This window comes from Giraffa tippelskirchi, chromosome 14, assembly GCF_054371585.1.
Source record: "Giraffa tippelskirchi isolate mGirTip1 chromosome 14, T2T-mGirTip1v1.2.pri, whole genome shotgun sequence".
Classification (NCBI taxonomy): Eukaryota; Metazoa; Chordata; class Mammalia; order Artiodactyla; family Giraffidae; genus Giraffa; species Giraffa tippelskirchi.
Genome location: NC_137288.1, coordinates 9,428,760 through 9,448,951, shown reverse-complemented (window position 1 = coordinate 9,448,951; position 20,192 = coordinate 9,428,760). Strand labels below are relative to the sequence as shown.

At 56.0% G+C, this 20,192-nt stretch overlaps 2 protein-coding genes and 1 long non-coding RNA gene across 3 annotated transcripts in view; 2 read left to right on the top strand and 1 right to left on the bottom strand.

The window, feature by feature from the left end:
• The window catches only part of LOC145534150 (uncharacterized), a 694,441-nt gene that overhangs the window by 620,815 nt on the left and 53,434 nt on the right, over positions 1-20,192 (bottom strand). The window contains exons 7-9 of the long non-coding RNA XR_014074276.1: positions 20,006-20,117; positions 12,362-12,473; positions 4,720-4,831 (exon numbers count right to left, since the gene is read on the bottom strand). This is a non-coding gene — a long non-coding RNA (uncharacterized LOC145534150). The remainder of the gene's footprint in view (positions 1-4,719; positions 4,832-12,361; positions 12,474-20,005; positions 20,118-20,192) is intronic.
• On the top strand, positions 895-2,687 carry LOC145534062 (uncharacterized). The gene is made up of 3 exons (XM_081561430.1): positions 895-1,070; positions 1,470-1,782; positions 2,035-2,687. Exons 1-3 carry the CDS (start codon positions 936-938, stop codon positions 2,661-2,663), a joined length of 1,077 nt encoding a protein of 358 aa, XP_081417556.1. The 5' UTR covers positions 895-935; the 3' UTR covers positions 2,664-2,687.
• On the top strand, positions 8,537-10,329 carry LOC145534072 (uncharacterized). The gene is made up of 3 exons (XM_081561440.1): positions 8,537-8,712; positions 9,112-9,424; positions 9,677-10,329. The coding sequence occupies exons 1-3, from the start codon at positions 8,578-8,580 to the stop codon at positions 10,303-10,305; spliced, it is 1,077 nt and encodes a 358-aa protein (XP_081417566.1). The 5' UTR covers positions 8,537-8,577; the 3' UTR covers positions 10,306-10,329.

Sequence of the window (20,192 nt, the reverse complement as noted above, 5' to 3'; positions counted from 1 at the left end):
GAAGACACAGACGGAACTGAGAAAGGAAAAGAGAGGGACACAGCCAGAGAGAGACACGGAACCAAAGAGAGGAAAGGAGTCCACGGTCCAGACTTTTCCTCAATCTGCCTCGAAGGTAGAAGCAATGACAGCGCCCTTCCACCCCAGAAGGGGGAAAAGGACGGAAGGTTTGGAGAGGAAAAGACAAGAACGCAGGGAGCCATTAGAAGCTCAGCCACCCGCAGAAGCCGAGCTGGGACACTTGAACAGAATCTCAATGGAAACAGAGGAGCAGAAAGTTGGCTACTCTTTTCTATAAGAGAGGGAGACCTTCGAGTCTTCCTTTCGGTCCTCCAACTTGGATGCGGGGTCTCAAAACAGTCAGGAGGGGGAGTGCCTTTTCCTGGGTACCACGGCGCATCCAGGCCTCGTTCTGCCCCATTCTGTGCTGTGTCAGCCCTGGATGGAATCTTTCTTTCTGAAGTCTCAGCGCACGAGCTCCACGTGATATCGGCCCCAGGTGGAAAGGCATGGAGCTGCTCGTAGGCCGACAGACCTAGGAAGCAGATGGGAGAATGACCACCACTCTGCAGATGGAGAGACTGGGGCAACCCTGAGGGGCATATGCTTATCCAGGGCCACACCACTTATGAGAAGAAGGAGCCTGGTCTGAGAGCAGTGGGGTCCTCGGAGCTCAGGCCCTGGCTGAACCCAGGCCTCCCCAGGGCTGTGGGCTGGGCTGTGTGGGTGTCACTGTGCCTGCACATGGCCTAAGGGGGGTGGTCGAGCAGTCAGAAACCCAGAGATTCCCTTGGGAAGTTTTGGGGAAGGGACCTCAGCACGAACCCCAGGAGATGATGTCACCTGCCGGCAACAGAACCCAACAGAACCCGCAGCCCGGGTATCCAGGCCTCCAGAGCGGAGAGGAGCCCCCAGCCAGTTCACTGGCTGCCAGGATGTTCTGCTGTTTGCCCCTGCCCAGAGGCCGGGGCCTCAGGAGTGCTCACAGGCAGTGTGCGCGGGCACCCTGTCGACGTTGGCTCAGGACACCCCCGAGAGGCCTCTGGCCCTTTGCCCGGAGAAACAGAAAGGTAACACGGGGAGCCCCAGGACGGACCAGGCCGCCTCTCCCATGCCACCCGGAAACACCGGGTCCTTTGCCTGTGTGTGTGGATGCGGGTTTCTTGGGGTGTGTCTCCCTCAAGGAAGCCCAGGCGGATGTGGGGTCAGAAGCCTGCGGACAAGTTGTGTCCACACCCCAGGGGAGAGCAGGCTGGGCGGGATGGGGAGAGTGCGGGCAGCGGCGGCCGCCCAGGCGGACCTCACACCCTCAGGTGGGTCTCTTTCCTCCCGGGTGGGGATCTGAGCAGACACACGTCTCTGACCCTTCTGGGAAGAGAAGTTCGAGCAGGCAGAAGCAGCGGCTCCACTGCCCAGGCCCAGCTCGGAAAACTCCTAGCATGGCTGGCTGACGGTCACTGTCGTTGCAGAGCTTCCCACGTGATGAGGCCGAGGACGGGGACACCCCATCCACCTCCCGGAGGGAGGGGTCGGAGCACCACCCCCCCGCCCGTGAGGCCCAGTGCAGGCTCCAGGTGAGCGTGCCCACGGAGGCATCAGCCCCACCGGGGGAGAAGCGGAGGCGGGGAAGGCCTGCTGCCGAGACACCGCCCAGGATACACCCGGCGGCCCAGTCTGAGGCTGCCACGGAGCTCAGCACACCCGGCTCCGACCCAGAGTCCCGAGAACCCCGGCCTCTGAGGCAGCAGGAGGACCTGGAGCCCAGCACGCCAGAGCACAGAGGTGAGGACGCTGGGGCTGGTGCACGGGAGTGTGTGGGGAGGGGGTGCTGAGCTACACAGGGACGAGTCCCCGAAAGCTGCTGCTGGGCCTGCAGCAAGCGCTGGCCTCACACCCCCCGCCCCCCATCTTGCACACTTCAGTCCCAAAAGACATCCGACGCTGGGTATTCTTTGGGAATCTCTTGGAAGCTTTCTGTCCCGGGAGACGCACATGCCAAGGCTGGCCTGTGGGCAAACTTTGCTTCTCCCCCAGCTCTAGCACTGGCCTCCAACTGGAACCAGGCTCCGCTTCCCAGACCTGTCCCTACAGAGGTGCTGGCTCCAGGTGCAGGACCCAGGGATCCACCGAGGGCAGATGGAGAACCGAGACTTGCCCTCGCAGAGACACCAGGCCAGCTGGGTACTGGCCAGCACACCGGGCAGATCGGATCTCCATGCCTGCAGGACCCCCAGCCCCAGGCACTGATGTCCCACCCCCTCAGCCAGAACCTCCACCTCCACGTGCACCTCTACCTGCTCGGGCTCTGGCAGGAGAACCCGAGGCAGAGGAGGAGTCACCGCCTCGGCAGGGAGAGCCTGCCCTGGCTCCCGCGCAACACCCAGACGCCCACGATGACTCACCCACCCCTGCAGGGAGAACGAGCCCCCGCTCTGGACAGACACCCAGAGCCCTTGCCGGAAACACCACGTCCAGGGGAGCGGTCGGCTCTGCAGCCTCCATCCCCGTCTGCTCACCGTGGACGCTGGCAACTCGGTCTGCCCCCAGGGGACATGGAGTTCCTTTCCCCTGAACTGCTTTGCATTTGGTTTGTTTCCACCTTTCTGGTGATGTTTTATTTTTTGTATGGTTTCCTGTACTTTTGTTGGTTAAGTTGGGATTAGTAAACTTTTTCATCATTGTTGCAATTTGGGAACACTGTTGTGTAACTCTGGTGATACTGTGTTACCATCACCACTTTGTAGTTTCAGACCCGTTTGATCTTTATGCCCCACCCCCCAACAAAGCCTGGATTCAAGGCAAGCACGCCCTGTTCATCCCTTCCCCTGATCCTGAACACAATTTCATCCTTTCTTTGTGCATTCCTTCCTATATTCTTGGTGTCCCCAATCAATGACTCTCAGTGAAATGACTGACGGAGTGTTTTTTGGACTCTCCAACTACTGTAAGACTCCATTGGAGAGTTCTCATTTGTACGTCATTTGAACTAGCCTTTGATATCTGAAAGGACGGTGTACGTCCTTTCAAGATACCATGTGCCAAACGAAGCCCTTTTGGCAACTGCCATCATTATCTCCAGGCAGGCATTGCTGTGTCAAGGGTGACATCTCAGCCAGAAGGCAGAGGCTGAGCTCGTCTTGTTGCACCAGCTCCCAAAAGAAGCCAAGAAAGGGAGCTGGAACAACAAACCACCCCAACACCCAGGAAAGCGTTCTTCATGACAGAAGGCTAGAAAATGACCCAACATCCTTGTGGCCCAGAACCCCTCTAGAAAATCACTGTTCCATAAAAAAGAGAAACACATGGGAAGTTCCAAGGAGAGGCAATGCCCATGGCCCGTGTACTTGAGAGACGGCCTGACCGCTCCGGGGAAGACACGCACCGACGGAACCCCTTGGGAAACAGCAGTGATAGTCCTCACCGTCGTAAGGGTTTCCTCTGGGGACAACCTGCCCGGGGCACCACACGAGGGAGCAGACCGGCTTCTCTTCCTCTGCCCCCACACCATTCACTCATGAAGGCAGCTCAGGTGTTCTCAGGCCCTGCCTGCCTGCCTGCCTGGCTCATCCGTGAGCTGTGACCACCTACAGGGCAGGACTCCACCTTCTCCTCTCTGTGTACCGTGAATCTGCACACAGTGGGCTTGCAGAACCTTAGGAGACTTGAGCCATTCCCACTCGAGCCAGAACCCTCCCCAGGAAGGAAAACAGCTGTGGAGTCATTTTGGCCCCAGCACTGGTTCGAAAGCCTGGCGCCTCCTACAGCCTCTACGGTGTGAAGAGGGAGGTCCCTTCTGACAGAGCTTTCCGGGTCTCAGATCTAAGCTGTTGTTTCACTGTCAGCTGTGTCTCTTCCGTTGCAGCCAGGTGGGCCACGCTGCTCCAAAGGAGCTCACAAGCTGAGTTTCAAGGGAGGTATAGAGAGGACAGGGATGGCTACAACGTACTGCAAACTGAGTGAGGGTCCCCACAATCCTCAGCAAAGGTCTGTGGTGTGCAAGTGGGGAGTAGAGGGCCCCCAAGTTCCAAAGGAAGGGAGGTAGTCGGGAGCTAAAGCCCTTGGCCGCTGTGGTAGTAGCTGCAGATGGCAGCTCGTCCACAGTGCACTTCGAATGAGGTCATATGAGCGGGACTCTGGAAATGGCTCCGAAATCGGGAGAAAGGGGTCAGGGTATGTGGGAATCCGGCGGGGGTGGGGGGTGGATGAAGGAAGGTGTCCCTCCTCTCTCCAGTGCAATTTGGTTTGGTGAGTCTCAAAGCTACCAGATGGCACTTCCCAAGTCAGGCCCCCGCAGGAATCAGGGTGGGCTGCGTGCCTCGGCCCCTGCCACAGGGACAAGCCACACCAGTGGCCTCCCTGAGCTCCAATGGCCGGATCTGGGGGTTCTGTCTGGGTGCACACCTCCTTGCTGTGGCCAAGTTCCCCCCTTCTCTGAGCACCAGCTTCATCCTCTCGAATGAGGACATCGATTGCTACCTTGGCACGTTACTCTCTTCATCCTGTGAAGACTCATTAGGCTTATCCTACAATTACTAGCTGGCCCGAAGAGATATCTCCTGAATCCAGATTAAGCTGGAGTCTCCCAGGCTCATCTGGCATGTCTTCCCTGAAGTCTGCCAAAACCCACACCCTTGCATTTCCAGGGACTCCCCTTAGCCAGCTGGGCAGAAAACCCAGCATGGTTCAAACAAGCTGAGAGACAAGCGGGAGAGGACTCACGGGCAGACGGCTTCCCTCAGGTCTCGGGTGGAGCTCTGGGACCACAGCAGCAACGGGCCATCCCAGGCCCTGGGCTCAGCAGCGCCCTCATTCTCAGGCCGGCGGCTCTGCCCTGAGGGGAGCAGGAAGGTCACCAACTGCCGCAGGCGGGCCTCACGCCCCTCCCACTGCTGGAGCCTGACCTCCCCCGGCCCCACCCCTTCCCCTACCCCAGCAGGACGACAGCTCGTCTTCCCCTGGCTTCCAACGGGAGGCCCGGCCCTGGGCCCCGATTGGGCACTGCCCCAGCCCGGAGCCAATCACAGTGGCCAGGGAGGTGGAACGCACCGATTGGCCAGGGCCAGGTCATGTGACCATACTCCCCAGGAAACTCAAATATTACCAAGGTTCCCTAAGAAACCAATGAACAGAATTATCCAGTAAAGGCAAACCGTGCTTTTTAATGAGGCCAATGTCACAGAAAAAAAAAAAAATGCTTCACAATGAACTCCTCAAGGAAGCTACTAAATAAACTTTCAGAAAAGTTTAGCAGTTTTTTTTTTTTTTTAATAGGGTGACGGAGAGCTATACCTTTCCCGTCTATGTGAATTTAGGTTTAAACTAGATTTCCCTTGGCTATTATATAAGACAAAAAAACCCACATCCCCCCCTTTCACTCCCCCCCACCCCCAAAAAGTGTTTTAATCTATAGAATTTTTGTGTCCTCAGTTGTGTCTGATTCGCGGCAACTCACGAACTCTACACAGCCAGGCTCTTCCGTCCATGGAATTCAGGGCAATTTTTTCTGTCCCAGTAAATGCCCACCCTGGGTGATCCAAAGGCAAGGGCTCAGAGGCTCCTGAGAGACTAACTCCTTTCAGCTGAGCACAGAGCTGGCTCCTCACTGGGATGCCTGTGGCCTGGGGCTCCCTGAGGGGAGAGCAGCACTCGCCCCACCGTGTGGTCACTGCTGGAAGTGCAGGCTGCTCCTCACTCCCCCTTGACAGTGTCCCTGAGGGCAGAACAGTGTGAATCGAATCAAGGTGGAAATGCAAACTCCAATGCAACCAAACTCCCCACAAGGTCTCTAAAACCACTCAGGAACAGGGAATTGGAAACTGCAGGGGATGACAGGAATGGAGATGGAGACTTGACACCTTACACCGAGTTCACTTCCAGTTATCCCTAGACAAACTTTCCATGAAAACTTGCCACAAATCTCGAAGAACAATGAGCAGAAACCGGACACGTGCTTTGAGTCTTCACACACAAAACTAAAAGCCAGTCCACAAAAAAAAAAAAACCCAGAGACTACAGTGGACTTTGCAAAATCAAAGATATCTACTGTGGGAAAGACCTCATGACAAAAGCAAAAGACAGGTCATACATCGCGAGACGAATGAGTGGAAACACAAAGCTTATCAAGGATGTGTCTCCAAACAGACAAAGAACACCAACGCAACAAGCCTGTGAAAACTAGGGAAAGGTCTGAAGGGACACCAGACTGAGGAAGACACACACAGAGGATCCCGGATGATGTCCAGCACTGAGGGCCTGAAGAAACAACGGTCTAGTTGCACCCCCTCAGGCCTGTGTGACCGTGGATGAGGCCTCTGTTTCCCGGTGGCTCTGAGAGATGGACAGGGAGGAAGGGGAAGAGAAGTCACTTGCATTTCTAATACTCACAGCAAAGTCTTCCAACGAGAAGGGAATTATCACCCCCACTGACAATGCCATTCACTGAAGTGATACCCAGCAGTCCATCTAACCCAGAAGGGAAGGATGGACCTGTTCTCACAAAACGGCGAGAGATGGAAGAAGGAAGATCAAGCCCACACCAATCACTGGAAAGAGAAGCTGTGCTCAGGGCTTGAAAGAATTCCTATTGGGAAAATGATGTCACAGCCCCACAAGGCAATCCACAGCTTCGATGCTATTCCTCCCAAAATGCCAATGCATTTTCGCACCGAACAAAGAATTGCAAAAGGGGTACGGAGACAGAAAAGAGCCTAAACTGTCAATACAATCCGACGAAAAAGCCCCGATACGGACATCCAAGGTTGTGTGAAAGGAAATTAGACGACCAAACTAGGATCCTCAGGAGAGTATCGGAGAAGGCAATGGCGACCCACTCCAGTACTCTTGCCTGGAAAACGTCCTGGACGGAGGAGCCTGGTAGGCTGCAGGCCATGGGGTCACGCAGAGTCAGACACGACTGAAGTGACTTAGCCGCAGCAGCAGCAGCAGGACAGTATGCTATTGGGAATACAACAACACACACAGATCCAGATCGATGGAATAAAGTGGAGGGTCCAGAAACAAACCCCAGCATCCATGGTCAACTCATCTCTGACACAGAAGGGGAGAATATCCAAATGGGAACAAGAAAGCCTCTTCAATCAATGTCCATGGGAAAACCAGACAGCTACATCTGAAGAACGCTATTGGTTTTGATCTCATACCACCTCAATATAGGGGGAAAACCTCACCCTAAAGACTGATGTCATGAGATAGCTAGAAAGAAGCGTAGGTCAAAGGCTCCTTAACATCAGAGTCTCCTTGCCATTTGCTGGGCGGAGGTCGAAATGGGTCTCTTCAAGTAAGGCAAAGAGGTACACGAAGTACACCCATGGGTTTCCATCCAATGGAACCTCTTCACAACAGAGAAGCTAAGCATTCACAAATGCAAAAGATAGGAAACAGAACATGAGAGACTCCTTGCAAGTGGTGTATCTGAGAAGGGGTTCATATGGAAAGAGACGAAGAATGCACAGCACTCAGATTCCAAGAAACAACACCACCACCACCCTTGACCCTTCCCCCATGACCAACTCCGACCTAAAGCCTTTCTCTCCCTCTAACCTATCCCTAAAACATAAGCCTCATCTAATCATATACATGTGCATCCCTAGCATCCATCCATCCACACACGAGAGAGAAAGAGGAAGACACAGACGGAACTGAGAAAGGAAAAGAGAGGGACACAGCCAGAGAGAGACACGGAACCAAAGAGAGGAAAGGAGTCGACGGTCCAGACTTTTCCTCAATCTGCCTCGAAGGTAGAAGCAATGACCGCGCCCTTCCACCCAAGGAGGGGGAAAAGGACGGAAGGTTTGGAGAGGAAAAGACAAGAACGCAGGGAGCCATTAGAAGCTCAGCCACCCGCAGAAGCCGAGCTGGGACACTTGAACAGAATCTCAATGGAAACAGAGGAGCAGAAAGTTGGCTACTCTTTTCTATAAGAGAGGGAGACCTTCGAGTCTTCCTTTCGGTCCTCCAACTTGGATGCGGGGTCTCAAAACAGTCAGGAGGGGGAGTGCCTTTTCCTGGGTACCACGGCACATCCAGGCCTCGTTCTGCCCCATTCTGTGCTGTGTCAGCCCTGGATGGAATCTTTCTTTCTGAAGTCTCAGCGCACGAGCTCCACGTGATATCGGCCCCAGGTGGAAAGGCATGGAGCTGCTCGTAGGCCGACAGACCTAGGAAGCAGATGGGAGAATGACCACCACTCTGCAGATGGAGAGACTGGGGCAACCCTGAGGGGCATATGCTTGTCCAGGGCCACACCACTTATGAGAAGAAGGAGCCTGGTCTGAGAGCAGTGGGGTCCTCGGAGCTCAGGCCCTGGCTGAACCCAGGCCTCCCCAGGGCTGTGGGCTGGGCTGTGTGGGTGTCACTGTGCCTGCACATGGCCTAAGGGGGGTGGTCGAGCAGTCAGAAACCCAGAGATTCCCTTGGGAAGTTTTGGGGAAGGGACCTCAGCACGAACCCCAGGAGATGATGTCACCTGCCGGCAACAGAACCCAACAGAACCCGCAGCCCGGGTATCCAGGCCTCCAGAGCGGAGAGGAGCCCCCAGCCAGTTCACTGGCTGCCAGGATGTTCTGCTGTTTGCCCCTGCCCAGAGGCCGGGGCCTCAGGAGTGCTCACAGGCAGTGTGCGCGGGCACCCTGTCGACGTTGGCTCAGGACACCCCCGAGAGGCCTCTGGCCCTTTGCCCGGAGAAACAGAAAGGTAACACGGGGAGCCCCAGGACGGACCAGGCCGCCTCTCCCATGCCACCCGGAAACACCGGGTCCTTTGCCTGTGTGTGTGGATGCGGGTTTCTTGGGGTGTGTCTCCCTCAAGGAAGCCCAGGCGGATGTGGGGTCAGAAGCCTGCGGACAAGTTGTGTCCACACCCCAGGGGAGAGCAGGCTGGGCGGGATGGGGAGAGTGCGGGCAGCGGCGGCCGCCCAGGCGGACCTCACACCCTCAGGTGGGACTCTTTCCTCCCGGGTGGGGATCTGAGCAGACACACGTCTCTGACCCTTCTGGGAAGAGAAGTTCGAGCAGGCAGAAGCAGCGGCTCCACTGCCCAGGCCCAGCTCGGAAAACTCCTAGCATGGCTGGCTGACGGTCACTGTCGTTGCAGAGCTTCCCACGTGATGAGGCCGAGGACGGGGACACCCCATCCACCTCCCGGAGGGAGGGGTCGGAGCACCACCCCCCCGCCCGTGAGGCCCAGTGCAGGCTCCAGGTGAGCGTGCCCACGGAGGCATCAGCCCCACCGGGGGAGAAGCGGAGGCGGGGAAGGCCTGCTGCCGAGACACCGCCCAGGATACACCCGGCGGCCCAGTCTGAGGCTGCCACGGAGCTCAGCACACCCGGCTCCGACCCAGAGTCCCGAGAACCCCGGCCTCTGAGGCAGCAGGAGGACCTGGAGCCCAGCACGCCAGAGCACAGAGGTGAGGACGCTGGGGCTGGTGCACGGGAGTGTGTGGGGAGGGGGTGCTGAGCTACACAGGGACGAGTCCCCGAAAGCTGCTGCTGGGCCTGCAGCAAGCGCTGGCCTCACACCCCCCGCCCCCCATCTTGCACACTTCAGTCCCAAAAGACATCCGACGCTGGGTATTCGTTGGGAATCTCTTGGAAGCTTTCTGTCCCGGGAGACGCACATGCCAAGGCTGGCCTGTGGGCAAACTTTGCTTCTCCCCCAGCTCTAGCACTGGCCTCCAACTGGAACCAGGCTCCGCTTCCCAGACCTGTCCCTACAGAGGTGCTGGCTCCAGGTGCAGGACCCAGGGATCCACCGAGGGCAGATGGAGAACCGAGACTTGCCCTCGCAGAGACACCAGGCCAGCTGGGTACTGGCCAGCACACCGGGCAGATCGGATCTCCATGCCTGCAGGACCCCCAGCCCCAGGCACTGATGTCCCACCCCCTCAGCCAGAACCTCCACCTCCACGTGCACCTCTACCTGCTCGGGCTCTGGCAGGAGAACCCGAGGCAGAGGAGGAGTCACCGCCTCGGCAGGGAGAGCCTGCCCTGGCTCCCGCGCAACACCCAGACGCCCACGATGACTCACCCACCCCTGCAGGGAGAACGAGCCCCCGCTCTGGACAGACACCCAGAGCCCTTGCCGGAAACACCACGTCCAGGGGAGCGGTCGGCTCTGCAGCCTCCATCCCCGTCTGCTCACCGTGGACGCTGGCAACTCGGTCTGCCCCCAGGGGACATGGAGTTCCTTTCCCCTGAACTGCTTTGCAGTTGCTTTGTTTCCACCTTTCTGGTGATGTTTTATTTTTTGTATGGTTTCCTGTACTTTTGTTGGTTAAGTTGGGATTAGTAAACTTTTTCATCATTGTTGCAATTTGGGAACACTGTTGTGTAACTCTGGTGATACTGTGTTACCATCACCACTTTGTAGTTTCAGACCCGTTTGATCTTTATGCCCCACCCCCCAACAAAGCCTGGATTCAAGGCAAGCACGCCCTGTTCATCCCTTCCCCCGATCCTGAACACAATTTCATCCTTTCTTTGTGCATTCCTTCCTATATTCTTGGTGTCCCCAATCAATGACTCTCAGTGAAATGACTGACGGAGTGTTTTTTGGACTCTCCAACTACTGTAAGACTCCATTGGAGAGTTCTCATTTTTATGTCATTTGAACTAGCCTTTGATATCTGAAAGGACGGTGTACGTCCTTTCAAGATACCATGTGCCAAACGAAGCCCTTTTGGCAACTGCCATCATTATCTCCAGGCAGGCATTGCTGTGTCAAGGGTGACATCTCAGCCAGAAGGCAGAGGCTGAGCTCGTCTTGTTGCACCAGCTCCCAAAAGAAGCCAAGAAAGGGAGCTGGAACAACAAACCACCCCAACACCCAGGAAAGCGTTCTTCATGACAGAAGGCTAGAAAATGACCCAACATCCTTGTGGCCCAGAACCCCTCTAGAAAATCACTGTTCCATAAAAAAGAGAAACACATGGGAAGTTCCAAGGAGAGGCAATGCCCATGGCCCGTGTACTTGAGAGACGGCCTGACCGCTCCGGGGAAGACACGCACCGACGGAACCCCTTGGGAAACAGCAGTGATAGTCCTCACCGTCGTAAGGGTTTCCTCTGGGGACAACCTGCCCGGGGCACCACACGAGGGAGCAGACCGGCTTCTCTTCCTCTGCCCCCACACCATTCACTCATGAAGGCAGCTCAGGTGTTCTCAGGCCCTGCCTGCCTGCCTGCCTGGCTCATCCGTGAGCTGTGACCACCTACAGGGCAGGACTCCACCTTCTCCTCTCTGTGTACCGTGAATCTGCACACAGTGGGCTTGCAGAACCTTAGGAGACTTGAGCCATTCCCACTCGAGCCAGAACCCTCCCCAGGAAGGAAAACAGCTGTGGAGTCATTTTGGCCCCAGCACTGGTTCGAAAGCCTGGCGCCTCCTACAGCCTCTACGGTGTGAAGAGGGAGGTCCCTTCTGACAGAGCTTTCCGGGTCTCAGATCTAAGCTGTTGTTTCACTGTCAGCTGTGTCTCTTCCGTTGCAGCCAGGTGGGCCACGCTGCTCCAAAGGAGCTCACAAGCTGAGTTTCAAGGGAGGTATAGAGAGGACAGGGATGGCTACAACGTACTGCAAACTGAGTGAGGGTCCCCACAATCCTCAGCAAAGGTCTGTGGTGTGCAAGTGGGGAGTAGAGGGCCCCCAAGTTCCAAAGGAAGGGAGGTAGTCGGGAGCTAAAGCCCTTGGCCGCTGTGGTAGTAGCTGCAGATGGCAGCTCGTCCACAGTGCACTTCGAATGAGGTCATATGAGCGGGACTCTGGAAATGGCTCCGAAATCGGGAGAAAGGGGTCAGGGTATGTGGGAATCCGGCGGGGGTGGGGGGTGGATGAAGGAAGGTGTCCCTCCTCTCTCCAGTGCAATTTGGTTTGGTGAGTCTCAAAGCTACCAGATGGCACTTCCCAAGTCAGGCCCCCGCAGGAATCAGGGTGGGCTGCGTGCCTCGGCCCCTGCCACAGGGACAAGCCACACCAGTGGCCTCCCTGAGCTCCAATGGCCGGATCTGGGGGTTCTGTCTGGGTGCACACCTCCTTGCTGTGGCCAAGTTCCCCCCTTCTCTGAGCACCAGCTTCATCCTCTCGAATGAGGACATCGATTGCTACCTTGGCACGTTACTCTCTTCATCCTGTGAAGACTCATTAGGCTTATCCTACAATTACTAGCTGGCCCGAAGAGATATCTCCTGAATCCAGATTAAGCTGGAGTCTCCCAGGCTCATCTGGCATGTCTTCCCTGAAGTCTGCCAAAACCCACACCCTTGCATTTCCAGGGACTCCCCTTAGCCAGCTGGGCAGAAAACCCAGCATGGTTCAAACAAGCTGACAGACAAGCGGGAGAGGACTCACGGGCAGACGGCTTCCCTCAGGTCTCGGGTGGAGCTCTGGGACCACAGCAGCAACGGGCCATCCCAGGCCCTGGGCTCAGCAGCGCCCTCATTCTCAGGCCGGCGGCTCTGCCCTGAGGGGAGCAGGAAGGTCACCAACTGCCGCAGGCGGGCCTCACGCCCCTCCCACTGCTGGAGCCTGACCTCCCCCGGCCCCACCCCTTCCCCTACCCCAGCAGGACGACAGCTCGTCTTCCCCTGGCTTCCAACGGGAGGCCCGGCCCTGGGCCCCGATTGGGCACTGCCCCAGCCCGGAGCCAATCACAGTGGCCAGGGAGGTGGAACGCACCGATTGGCCAGGGCCAGGTCATGTGACCATACTCCCCAGGAAACTCAAATATTACCAAGGTTCCCTAAGAAACCAATGAACAGAATTATCCAGTAAAGGCAAACCGTGCTTTTTAATGAGGCCAATGTCACAGAAAAAAAAAAAAAAATGCTTCACAATGAACTGCTCAAGGAAGCTACTAAATAAACTTTCAGAAAAGTTTAGTAGTTTTTTTTTTTTTTTTTTAATATGGTGACGGAGAGCTATACCTTTCCCGTCTATGTGAATTTAGGTTTAAACTAGATTTCCCTTGGCTATTATATAAGACAAAAAAACCCACATCCCCCCCTTTCACTCCCCCCCACCCCCAAAAAGTGTTTTAATCTATAGAATTTTTGTGTCCTCAGTTGTGTCTGATTCGCGGCAACTCACGAACTCTACACAGCCAGGCTCTTCCGTCCATGGAATTCAGGGCAATTTTTTCTGTCCCAGTAAATGCCCACCCTGGGTGATCCAAAGGCAAGGGCTCAGAGGCTCCTGAGAGACTAACTCCTTTCAGCTGAGCACAGAGCTGGCTCCTCACTGGGATGCCTGTGGCCTGGGGCTCCCTGAGGGGAGAGCAGCACTCGCCCCACCGTGTGGTCACTGCTGGAAGTGCAGGCTGCTCCTCACTCCCCCTTGACAGTGTCCCTGAGGGCAGAACAGTGTGAATCGAATCAAGGTGGAAATGCAAACTCCAATGCAACCAAACTCCCCACAAGGTCTCTAAAACCACTCAGGAACAGGGAATTGGAAACTGCAGGGGATGACAGGAATGGAGATGGAGACTTGACACCTTACACCGAGTTCACTTCCAGTTATCCCTAGACAAACTTTCCATGAAAACTTGTCACAAATCTCGAAGAACAATGAGCAGAAACCGGACACGTGCTTTGAGTCTTCACACACAAAACTAAAAGCCAGTCCACAAAAAAAAAAACCCAGAGAATACAGTGGACTTTGCAAAATCAAAGATATCTACTGTGGGAAAGACCTCATGACAAAAGCAAAAGACAGGTCATACATCGCGAGACGAATGAGTGGAAACACAAAGCTTATCAAGGATGTGTCTCCAAACAGACAAAGAACACCAACACAACAAGCCTGTGAAAACTAGGGAAAGGTCTGAAGGGACACCAGACTGAGGAAGACACACACAGAGGATCCCGGATGATGTCCAGCACTGAGGGCCTGAAGAAACAACAGTCTAGTTGCACCCCCTCAGGCCTGTGTGACCGTGGATGAGGCCTCTGTTTCCCGGTGGCTCTGAGAGATGGACAGGGAGGAAGGGGAAGAGAAGTCACTTGCATTTCTAATACTCACAGCAAAGTCTTCCAACGAGAAGGGAATTATCACCCCCACTGACAATGCCATTCACTGAAGTGATACCCACCAGTCCATCTAACCCAGAAGGGAAGGATGGACCTGTTCTCACAAAACGGCGAGAGATGGAAGAAGGAAGATCAAGCCCACACCAATCACTGGAAAGAGAAGCTGTGCTCAGGGCTTGAAAGAATTCCTATTGGGAAAATGATGTCACAGCCCCACAAGGCAATCCACAGCTTCGATGCTATTCCTCCCAAAATGCCAATGCATTTTCGCACCGAACAAAGAATTGCAAAAGGGGTACGGAGACAGAAAAGAGCCTAAACTGTCAATACAATCCGACGAAAAAGCCCCGATACGGACATCCAAGGTTGTGTGAAAGGAAATTAGACGACCAAACTAGGATCCTCAGGAGAGTATCGGAGAAGGCAATGGCGACCCACTCCAGTACTCTTGCCTGGAAAACGTCCTGGACGGAGGAGCCTGGTAGGCTGCAGGCCATGGGGTCACGCAGAGTCAGACACGACTGAAGTGACTTAGCCGCAGCAGCAGCAGCAGGACAGTATGCTATTGGGAATACAACAACACACACAGATCCAGATCGATGGAATAAAGTGGAGGGTCCAGAAACAAACCCCAGCATCCATGGTCAACTCACTCTGACACAGAAGGGGAGAATATCCAAATGGGAACAAGAAAGCCTCTTCAATCAATGTCCATGGGAAAACCAGACAGCTACATCTGAAGAACGCTATTGGTTTTGATCTCATACCACCTCAATATAGGGGGAAAACCTCACCCTAAAGACTGATGTCATGAGATAGCTAGAAAGAAGCGTAGGTCAAAGGCTCCTTAACATCAGAGTCTCCTTGCCATTTGCTGGGCGGAGGTCGAAATGGGTCTCTTCAAGTAAGGCAAAGAGGTACACGAAGTACACCCATGGGTTTCCATCCAATGGAACCTCTTCACAACAGAGAAGCTAAGCATTCACAAATGCAAAAGATAGGAAACAGAACATGAGAGACTCCTTGCAAGTGGTGTATCTGAGAAGGGGTTCATATGGAAAGAGACGAAGAATGCACAGCACTCAGATTCCAAGAAACAACACCACCACCACCCTTGACCCTTCCCCCATGACCAACTCCGACCTAAAGCCTTTCTCTCCCTCTAACCTATCCCTAAAACATAAGCCTCATCTAATCATATACATGTGCATCCCTAGCATCCATCCATCCACACACGAGAGAGAAAGAGGAAGACACAGACGGAACTGAGAAAGGAAAAGAGAGGGACACAGCCAGAGAGAGACACGGAACCAAAGAGAGGAAAGGAGTCGACGGTCCAGACTTTTCCTCAATCTGCCTCGAAGGTAGAAGCAATGACAGCGCCCTTCCACCCCAGAAGGGGGAAAAGGACGGAAGGTTTGGAGAGGAAAAGACAAGAACGCAGGGAGCCATTAGAAGCTCAGCCACCCGCAGAAGCCGAGCTGGGACACTTGAACAGAATCTCAATGGAAACAGAGGAGCAGAAAGTTGGCTACTCTTTTCTATAAGAGAGGGAGACCTTCGAGTCTTCCTTTCGGTCCTCCAACTTGGATGCGGGGTCTCAAAACAGTCAGGAGGGGGAGTGCCTTTTCCTGGGTACCACGGCACATCCAGGCCTCGTTCTGCCCCATTCTGTGCTGTGTCAGCCCTGGATGGAATCTTTCTTTCTGAAGTCTCAGCGCACAAGCTCCACGTGATATCGGCCCCAGGTGGAAAGGCATGGAGCTGCTCGTAGGCCGACAGACCTAGGAAGCAGATGGGAGAATGACCACCACTCTGCAGATGGAGAGACTGGGGCAACCCTGAGGGGCATATGCTTGTCCAGGGCCACACCACTTATGAGAAGAAGGAGCCTGGTCTGAGAGCAGTGGGGTCCTCGGAGCTCAGGCCCTGGCTGAACCCAGGCCTCCCCAGGGCTGTGGGCTGGGCTGTGTGGGTGTCACTGTGCCTGCACATGGCCTAAGGGGGGTGGTCGAGCAGTCAGAAACCCAGAGATTCCCTTGGGAAGTTTTGGGGAAGGGACCTCAGCACGAACCCCAGGAGATGATGTCACCTGCCGGCAACAGAACCCAACAGAACCCGCAGCCCGGGTATCCAGGCCTCCAGAGCGGAGAGGAGCCCCCAGCCAGTTCACTGGCTGCCAGGATGTTCTGCTGTTTGCCCCTGCCCAGAGGCCGGGGCCTCAGGAGTGCTCACAGGCAGTGTGCGCGGGCACCCTGTCGACGTTGGCTCAGGACACCCCCGAGAGGCCTCTGGCCCTTTGCCCGGAGAAACAGAAAGGTAACACGGGGAGCCCCAGGACGGACCAGGCCGCCTCTCCCATGCCACCCGGAAACACCGGGTCCTTTGCCTGTGTGTGTGGATGCGGGTTTCTTGGGGTGTGTCTCCCTCAAGGAAGCCCAGGCGGATGTGGGGTCAGAAGCCTGCGGACAAGTTGTGTCCACACCCCAGGGGAGAGCAGGCTGGGCGGGATGGGGAGAGTGCGGGCAGCGGCGGCCGCCCAGGCTTACCTCACACCCTCAGGTGGGTCTCTTTCCTCCCGGGTGGGGATCTGAGCAGACACACGTCTCTGACCCTTCTGGGAAGAGAAGTTCGAGCAGGCAGAAGCAGCGGCTCCACTGCCCAGGCCCAGCTCGGAAAACTCCTAGCATGGCTGGCTGACGGTCACTGTCGTTGCAGAGCTTCCCACGTGATGAGGCCGAGGACGGGGACACCCCATCCACCTCCCGGAGGGAGGGGTCGGAGCACCACCCCCCCGCCCGTGAGGCCCAGTGCAGGCTCCAGGTGAGTGTGCCCACGGAGGCATCAGCCCCACCGGGGGAGAAGCGGAGGCGGGGAAGGCCTGCTGCCGAGACACCGCCCAGGATACACCCGGCGGCCCAGTCTGAGGCTGCCACGGAGCTCAGCACACCCGGCTCCGACCCAGAGTCCCGAGAACCCCGGCCTCTGAGGCAGCAGGAGGACCTGGAGCCCAGCACGCCAGAGCACAGAGGTGAGGACGCTGGGGCTGGTGTACGGGAGTGTGTGGGGAGGGGGTGCTGAGCTACACAGGGACGAGTCCCCGAAAGCTGCTGCTGGGCCTGCAGCAAGCGCTGGCCTCACACCCCCCGCCCCCCATCTTGCACACTTCAGTCCCAAAAGACATCCGACGCTGGGTATTCTTTGGGAATCTCTTGGAAGCTTTCTGTCCCGGGAGACGCACATGCCAAGGCTGGCCTGTGGGCAAACTTGGCTTCTCCCCCAGCTCTAGCACTGGCCTCCAACTGGAACCAGGCTCCGCTTCCCAGACCTATCCCTACAGAGGTGCTGGCTCCAGGTGCAGGACCCAGGGATCCACCGAGGGCAGATGGAGAACCGAGACTTGCCCTCGCAGAGACACCAGGCCAGCTGGGTACTGGCCAGCACACCGGGCAGATCGGATCTCCATGCCTGCAGGACCCCCAGCCCCAGGCACTGATGTCCCACCCCCTCAGCCAGAACCTCCACCTCCACGTGCACCTCTACCTGCTCGGGCTCTGGCAGGAGAACCCGAGGCAGAGGAGGAGTCACCGCCTCGGCAGGGAGAGCCTGCCCTGGCTCCCGCGCAACACCCAGACGCCCACGATGACTCACCCACCCCTGCAGGGAGAACGAGCCCCCGCTCTGGACAGACACCCAGAGCCCTTGCCGGAAACACCACGTCCAGGGGAGCGGTCGGCTCTGCAGCCTCCATCCCCGTCTGCTCACCGTGGACGCTGGCAACTCGGTCTGCCCCCAGGGGACATGGAGTTCCTTTCCCCTGAACTGCTTTGCAGTTGCTTTGTTTCCACCTTTCTGGTGATGTTTTATTTTTTGTATGGTTTCCTGTACTTTTGTTGGTTAAGTTGGGATTAGTAAACTTTTTCATCATTGTTGCAATTTGGGAACACTGTTGTGTAACTCTGGTGATACTGTGTTACCATCACCACTTTGTAGTTTCAGACCCGTTTGATCTTTATGCCCCACCCCCCAACAAAGCCTGGATTCAAGGCAAGCACGCCCTGTTCATCCCTTCCCCCGATCCTGAACACAATTTCATCCTTTCTTTGTGCATTCCTTCCTATATTCTTGGTGTCCCCAATCAATGACTCTCAGTGAAATGACTGAAGGAGTGTTTTTTGGACTCTCCAACTACTGTAAGACTCCATTGGAGAGTTCTCATTTTTATGTCATTTGAACTAGCCTTTGATATCTGAAAGGACGGTGTACGTCCTTTCAAGATACCATGTGCCAAACGAAGCCCTTTTGGCAACTGTCATCATTATCTCCAGGCAGGCATTGCTGTGTCAAGGGTGACATCTCAGCCAGAAGGCAGAGGCTGAGCTCGTCTTGTTGCACCAGCTCCCAAAAGAAGCCAAGAAAGGGAGCTGGAACAACAAACCACCCCAACACCCAGGAAAGCGTTCTTCATGACAGAAGGCTAGAAAATGACCCAACATCCTTGTGGCCCAGAACCCCTCTAGAAAATCACTGTTCCATAAAAAAGAGAAACACATGGGAAGTTCCAAGGAGAGGCAATGCCCATGGCCCGTGTACTTGAGAGACGGCCTGACCGCTCCGGGGAAGACACGCACCGACGGAACCCCTTGGGAAACAGCAGTGATAGTCCTCACCGTCGTAAGGGTTTCCTCTGGGGACAACCTGCCCGGGGCACCACACGAGGGAGCAGACCGGCTTCTCTTCCTCTGCCCCCACACCATTCACTCATGAAGGCAGCTCAGGTGTTCTCATGCCCTGCCTGCCTGCCTGCCTGGCTCATCCGTGAGCTGTGACCACCTACAGGGCAGGACTCCACCTTCTCCTCTCTGTGTACCGTGAATCTGCACACAGTGGGCTTGCAGAAGCTTAGGAGACTTGAGCCATTCCCACTCGAGCCAGAACCCTCCCCAGGAAGGAAAACAGCTGTGGAGTCATTTTGGCCCCAGCACTGGTTCGAAAGCCTGGCGCCTCCTACAGCCTCTACGGTGTGAAGAGGGAGGTCCCTTCTGACAGAGCTTTCCGGGTCTCAGATCTAAGCTGTTGTTTCACTATCAGCTGTGTCTCTTCCATTGCAGCCAGGTGGGCCACGCTGCTCCAAAGGAGCTCACAAGCTGAGTTTCAAGGGAGGTATAGACAGGACAGGGATGGCTACAACGTACTGCAAACTGAGTGAGGGTCCCCACAATCCTCAGCAAAGGTCTGTGGTGTGCAAGTGGGGAGTAGAGGGCCCCCAAGTTCCAAAGGAAGGGAGGTAGTCGGGAGCTAAAGCCCTTGGCCGCTGTGGTAGTAGCTGCAGATGGCAGCTCGTCCACAGTGCACTTCGAATGAGGTCATATGAGCGGGACTCTGGAAATGGCTCCGAAATCGGGAGAAAGGGGTCAGGGTATGTGGGAATCCGGCGGGGGTGGGGGGTGGATGAAGGAAGGTGTCCCTCCTCTCTCCAGTGCAATTTGGTTTGGTGAGTCTCAAAGCTACCAGATGGCACTTCCCAAGTCAGGCCTCCGCAGGAATCAGGGTGGGCTGCGTGCCTCGGCCCCTGCCACAGGGACAAGCCACACCAGTGGCCTCCCTGAGCTCCAATGGCCGGATCTGGGGGTTCTGTCTGGGTGCACACCTCCTTGCTGTGGCCAAGTTCCCCCCTTCTCTGAGCACCAGCTTCATCCTCTCGAATGAGGACATCGATTGCTACCTTGGCACGTTACTCTCTTCATCCTGTGAAGACTCATTAGGCTTATCCTACAATTACTAGCTGGCCCGAAGAGATATCTCCTGAATCCAGATTAAGCTGGAGTCTCCCAGGCTCATCTGGCATGTCTTCCCTGAAGTCTGCCAAAACCCACACCCTTGCATTTCCAGGGACTCCCCTTAGCCAGCTGGGCAGAAAACCCAGCATGGTTCAAACAAGCTGACAGACAAGCGGGAGAGGACTCACGGGCAGACGGCTTCCCTCAGGTCTCGGGTGGAGCTCTGGGACCACAGCAGCAACGGGCCATCCCAGGCCCTGGGCTCAGCAGCGCCCTCATTCTCAGGCCGGCGGCTCTGCCCTGAGGGGAGCAGGAAGGTCACCAACTGCCGCAGGCGGGCCTCACGCCCCTCCCACTGCTGGAGCCTGACCTCCC

Coding starts and splice junctions, on each gene's coding strand:
- LOC145534062 (XM_081561430.1), top strand. CDS start 936: ATGTTCTGCTGTTTGCCCCTGCCCAGAGGCCGGGGCCTCAGGAGTGCT. Junction 1,071..1,469: donor TTGCCCGGAGAAACAGAAAG/GTAACACGGGGA, acceptor CTGTCGTTGCAG/AGCTTCCCACGTGATGAGGC. Junction 1,783..2,034: donor CAGCACGCCAGAGCACAGAG/GTGAGGACGCTG, acceptor CTTCTCCCCCAG/CTCTAGCACTGGCCTCCAAC.
- LOC145534072 (XM_081561440.1), top strand. CDS start 8,578: ATGTTCTGCTGTTTGCCCCTGCCCAGAGGCCGGGGCCTCAGGAGTGCT. Junction 8,713..9,111: donor TTGCCCGGAGAAACAGAAAG/GTAACACGGGGA, acceptor CTGTCGTTGCAG/AGCTTCCCACGTGATGAGGC. Junction 9,425..9,676: donor CAGCACGCCAGAGCACAGAG/GTGAGGACGCTG, acceptor CTTCTCCCCCAG/CTCTAGCACTGGCCTCCAAC.